At 50.2% G+C, this 5,970-nt stretch overlaps 1 protein-coding gene across 1 annotated transcript; it reads left to right on the plus strand.

Moving 5' to 3' along the window:
* The first annotated feature begins 3,108 nt into the window (after positions 1-3,108).
* On the plus strand, positions 3,109-5,062 carry LOC109201868 (uncharacterized). Its single transcript, XM_019357588.2, has 2 exons — positions 3,109-4,724; positions 4,879-5,062. The coding sequence occupies exons 1-2, from the start codon at positions 3,138-3,140 to the stop codon at positions 4,882-4,884; spliced, it is 1,593 nt and encodes a 530-aa protein (XP_019213133.1). The 5' UTR covers positions 3,109-3,137; the 3' UTR covers positions 4,885-5,062.
* The last annotated feature ends 908 nt before the right edge of the window (positions 5,063-5,970 follow it).

The raw sequence follows: 5,970 nt of genomic DNA on the forward strand, positions 1-5,970 counted from the left end.
CTTGAGGTTTACATAGGGAACAATCAGCTGGAAAATAACCAAAATGCTGTTGGAGGGGTTCTGTAAAGTGGATATTTTCCTTGTGGAAGGTGTGTTTGAAGTTAACTGTGTTTGCCATGGAGAAACGGAGAATGCCCCGTATGAAGTGTCCATATCCGCAACAGTTGAGTTAGATGATTTGGATGAGTATGTAAATAAATGTTTGCTATTGTTTACGGGATTAATGGAATTGGCGGACAATGAAAATAACCCGGGGTGGGTGCCATCTAACGCGGCGGAGTTTCTTGTCTCCCTGGTGGAAGCGGCAGAGACGGGTTCCGAGTTTGACATGCTTGGATGAGGGTGTGTTAAGGTGGAACCCGGGTCAGAACAAATGAAGTGTGTTGTGATGAACGGGTGGTCAAGTCACGGATGGCTTATGATGAGTTGGGTTAAACTCTGTGTGTCGCCAAGCAGGAGGAGACGAGGAAGCGGCTGTCAGAGTGGTGAGACGGGTTGTGGAAACCGAAAGCGAAGTACAACAGAGTAACTCAGGAGGAGGAGCCAGAAACGTCACAGGAGGAGGTAAGTGAGTGTGTGGCAGAATGGGTGACAGGGCGACCTCTGGTGAAATAAAAGGGTATAAGCCCTTGAAGGCTCAGCTTGAACAGCTGAAGAAAGCTGTTCGACTGGCTAATGCTGGAACATTAAAAGCGGCTGAAAAAGAATGTCAGGTTATGGAGCTTGAGGTAAGTAAGCTCATCACATCTCAACAAAAGAAATTGAGTGATGAAATAGCTCTGAGCTTGGTGTTTCAAGCTGAAGGGAAAAGATGTGAAGGACAACTGAAGCAACTGGAAGAGGAGTCTGCGGGTCGCTCAGTGAATAGAAAGACCAAGGCAGAAATGAAGGACCTCAGAGAAGTGCATGACAAGTGCTCTAAGTGGTTGTTTTTGTGGAATGCCGCAAAATCTTGGATGAAGGAGGATGACACGGCCAGAGCAGGGGATATGGTGAGTATAATGGCCTCAGTAAAACAACTGAAAGAGGAAAATAAGAAGTTGGAGGAGCAAATGAGGAACTTGACCACAAAAACAGAGGAAACTGCTAGACCCTCAACACCCAAAATATACCCATGGGCTACTTTAATGCCAAGTGCCCCACCCCCACCCTATGTCATGCCGGTGATGACTTTGGATGGAGGACAGGTGCGTGGCCCTGAAGGACAAACAGGAACAGTCCTGGGAGGAGTGGTGAATGTTGGATACACTGGTGGACACATAGGGAGACAAGAGGAAGAAGTAAGAGCAGGGGGGCGTCAGCCCTTTAGTGAAGGTGGGAGACTGGAGGCCTCAGCTGCAGATGAAGGCCCAACCTCGCCACAAAGGGGGATCAGGAGTGATAAGCTGACGCCATCCGAGGAACACCTGCTGGAACAGCCAAGACAGGACAGACAGGAGGAGGGGATGCACACCCGAGAGGAGGGGCGGCCCACGACGGAGCTGGGAGCCCGGCCCAAGCACAAGGGATCGCCAGGTCCGCAGAAGGAAGGACAGGCCCAGATGAGGAGATCGGGTGGAGCAGAAAAAACGCCCGATCGGGAACACTGGGAAGGAGAAGTGCATGGTCCTATGTATGAGGAGCCTGAGGCATTGCTGAAGGTGTTCAGCACATTGGAAATGGTGAGGCGGGCAATACTTAAGGGGAGGTCAAAGGATAAAATAGAGGACGAGGTCTCCTGGAGTGATGAAGAGGAGGATGGCGATGAAGAGGAAGTGGCCGAAGAGGGAGAAGTTGAGTCAGACCCAGGTCCAAGCATAAGGCTGAGAAACCGCGAAGTAAAAAAGGATGAAGGCGGAAAACAGAAGCAGGCCACTCCAGGTCGGAGAAGATCAATGTTTGGGCCGTCAAAGGGAAAGACACAGGTGAAGAAAAATAGAAGAGTAATTTTTGATAGAGGAGTACAGGAGGGACAACTGAATATGCCTCTGATGTCTGGTCCATGTGGTGAACCAGTGTATAGAGCATATAAAATCAGAGATTTGGAAGCATTGGTTAAACAACTTCCGCCCATTACAGAAGGAGGGGCTAGTTGGCTGAGGAAACTGACCACACTGACCGAAGCAGAAGAGCTTGCTCTCGGTGATTTTCGCGGTGTCGCTGGACGCTGCCTGCTGGGCGGAGGATTAGCTGATGTAGAGGGGCTAGCACGCACCACTACGTATGCTAATGACCTCCCTCTTTCTGAGGTCCAAAGTGCCCTGTTTGATGCTGTTTGTGAAAAGTATCCAACACGCAACACCGGCACGATACCTAAGATAATTTGGGACCCTAAAGACACACCAGGGGAGTTCTTAGCTAAAGCTAAGAAGCAGTGGTTGATTGAGACAGGCATTCATCCAGGTAAGGAGGGCGAAAGTCGGGCGTGGTTCCGTTCCGCCGTTCTAGCAGGACTGCCAAAACAGGTCACAGCAGACTTAGAGAAGAATCCAGACTTTGCAGTAGCAGACTCTGCGCAGTGGGAGAGGCACGTGGTGCATCGCCTCCAGCAGGAACAGGATCTGGTGAATAAACAAAAGAAAGAGCTCGAGGAAGCCCAGGCTCTGCTTGTTAAGTTGCAGTTGGGGGAGGCTCGCGACAAATTTAACAATAAGAAAAAGGAGCTGAAAGAACCAAGCAAAACGGTAATGGTGGCAAGGCCCGGGGCTGATCCGGTGCCTGACTGGCCGGATTTGGATCCGAATCTCTACCCTGATGACCGCTGGCCCGTCAATGCACCAGGGCAACGTAGACCCGCTGGGAATTGGGGGACCGGTGGTTCGCAAAGGGGGCGTGGTGGATCCGGGAGGAGTGGATTAAGAGCTCAGAGTACGGGGTCTCCACACAACTATGCCAGCTGGGGCAGCTGCTTTATCTGTGGAGCAGAGGGGCACTGGGCTCGTAATTGCCCAGAGGGTCCCAATAACTACCCGAGGCGGGGCTACTCACGCCAGGCACGTGGAAACATCAGAGGAGGAGCTGCGTACAGAGGAGCACACCAAGCTCCGAATCCCAGTGCAGCGCCTGTCGCCCAGTATCCAGTCGCTGACTGGGGCTGGGACGGGGAGCAATACTGACGCCGCCCGGAGAGACCGAACAGTGTGGGTGCGGCAGAACCCATGCTGTCGATGACCGTGGAAGGTACAGAACTACCCTTCCTGGTGGACACTGGAGCAACTTATTCCACATTGAGAGACACACCTAATTGTGCAACGCTTTCAAATAGCACAGTCAGTGTTGTGGGTTTCTCCGGGACTCCGATGACTCTGCCACTGACTGATCCAGCTTTGACGCAGCTGGGAAAACAGACTTTGAAACACCGATATGTGGTGTCACCACAGGTGCCTGTAAATCTCATGGGCAGGGATCTGCTTGTGAAACTGGGAGCAACTATTATGTGTTCGGCAGATGGCCTGACGGTCTCTCTGCCAGGAGGAAAAGAATTCCCGTGCCTGGGATCGCCTTCAAAGACTCAATATCTGGTCAGAGACTCTGAGCAGTCCACAGCAGAAATATACTGGGGACGGCTGGTGGAGGAAGGCATTCTGAGAACATACCAGCAATGGAGACCCTGGATAATGAGCTTGGCCGTCTACTCTGAGCCTAGAGATCCTTACCACATCACCCTTTTTTATGATAAGGAAGAAGACGACACCTATAGGGAACAATTTGAGAGTGATCTAGAGGGAGAAACTTGGAATGTAAAAACACACAATATTTACATTGGACCAGAAGGTGTCGCCGCGGCTGTCAAATTAACGGATGAACAATTGCCCTGGTACAATGTGGGAGAGGATTCAGCCCCTCACATTACTTTGGCGGTCCATGTTGGTCATGAGGCACGAGAACTAGGGCCAATGGTCAAGCGGGCGCTGGACAACTCTTGGTGGCAAGGTACGCAAATTCCAAATGTTTGGTATGCTCCTAAATGTAAAATCTATCGTATACTTTGTTGGTCTAACGATGCTGTGATTTTAGAACACAAAGAAATTTCCAGAACACATGGCAGAGAGAAAACAGATCATCCAGACGCGGTGGCTGAACTCCCCAAACTGCCGGACACATTGTGGTCCAGAGGGCCAACTGATGTGGGTTTAGCTTCCTGTTCACCTGTTCTTTTCGAGCTGAAGTCGGATGCACCCATCAATAAACCACAGTACAGGCACAAACCAGAGGCTGATGCAGGTATTGCAGAAACCATTGAAGGGTTGTTGCAGGTAGGGGTGTTAGAACCATCACACTCATACTGGAACACACCTATTTTACCAGTTGAAAAACAGGGCACGGGGAAATACAGAATGGCACATGATTTGAGAGCTATTAATGCCATACTACGCACTGAAACTGTTCCTGTGCCTAACCCATACACAGCTCTTACTGCAATTACATGGGACCAGAAATGGTTCACGTGCATTGATTTGGCTAATGCCTTCTTTTGTCTTCCACTGCACGAGTCACTCAGAGACATTTTTTCATTTACATACAGAGGCAGACAGTTCAGATACACAAGGTTGCCACAGGGCTTTGCACTGTCCCCAGGCATTTTCAATCAGGTGCTGAAAGAAGCCCTGTCACCATGTCAACTGCCTGAGGGCTGCACACTAATCCAGTATGTTGATGACCTGCTAATTGCAGCTCCTTCCGTGGCGGCGTGTACGGCAGCCTCGCTCGCAGTGTTGAATCGACTGGCAGAATGCGGCTTCAAGGTCAGTAAAGAAAAACTGCAGCTGGTCCGACCGGAGGTAACTTTTCTGGGCTGGGTGATTGCACACAAATCCGTGGGGTTAATGAACACACACAGAGACCAAATTCTCACACATCCCAAACCACGAACTGTGAAAGAATTGCTTTCTTTTCTAGGTTTGACAGGTTACAGCAGACAGTTCATTCCGAACTACGCAGGTAAAACCGCCCCTTTAAGGGACCTGATTAAGAAAGTCGGCGCTCGAAACCTGAGGGCTGAGTTGTCTTGGACGCCGGCCACAGAGTCCGCGTTCATTTCATTGAAGCAGGATTTGTCGAGGGCCACTGACTTGGCCACGCCAAATTACGATGAACCATTGTACCTGGATGTTTCTGAAACAAATGACATTGTAAATGGTGTATTGTTTCAGAAAAAAGGGGGGAGTAGAGATGTGCTCATGAATGTCAGCATAAAACTGGGCCCAATAGAAGCAAGACACCCAACATGCACACGACATGCAGCAGGGGTCGCAAAAATCATTCAGAAAACAGCACACATAGTAAGGGAACACCCACTGAAAGTGCTCACCACACACAGTGTAGTGGCTTATGTGAACTCACAGGCGTTCACAATGACCCCACTGAAACAACAGAGGTTGAGCAAAGTTCTAGATGCACCTAACCTGACATTCACACATGAAGGGATTAACATGGCAGATTTAATGGGGTCAGGGGAACCACATGATTGCGTGAAGAGAGCCCAGGTTGAAGAGAAAGTGAGAGAGGATCTAAAAGCGGAACCCATAGCAGGAGCAGAGGAGTGGTTCACAGATGGGTGCTGCCACAGAGATGAGGAAGGACTTAAAGCAGGGTATGCTGTAGTTCGCAGAGTAGGACAGGAGTACCAGGTAATAGAGGCAGGAAGGATTGAGGGACAGCAGTCAGCCCAGAGAGCTGAAGTGATAGCCCTGATCCGAGCGCTGCGGTTGGCCAAGAACCTGAAAGTGAACATTTATACTGACTCAGCATATGCGTTTGGAGCCGCACAGGTGGAGCTGGCTCAGTGGAAGAGAGCTGGATACAGAACTGCAACCAACGCACCGATCTGTCACAAGAAGGAAATGGAGGAACTGGAGAAGGCCCTAGAGGATCCAGATGAGGTGAGTATTGTAAAATGCAAAGGACATTCACAGGGAGATAATCCGGTGGCAAGAGGAAACCGGACAGCGGATGAAGCTGCAAAAAAGGCCGCAGGCTACAAAGGACAGA

Source organism: Oreochromis niloticus, linkage group LG4 (genome assembly GCF_001858045.2).
Source record: "Oreochromis niloticus isolate F11D_XX linkage group LG4, O_niloticus_UMD_NMBU, whole genome shotgun sequence".
NCBI lineage: Eukaryota > Metazoa > Chordata > Actinopteri > Cichliformes > Cichlidae > Oreochromis > Oreochromis niloticus.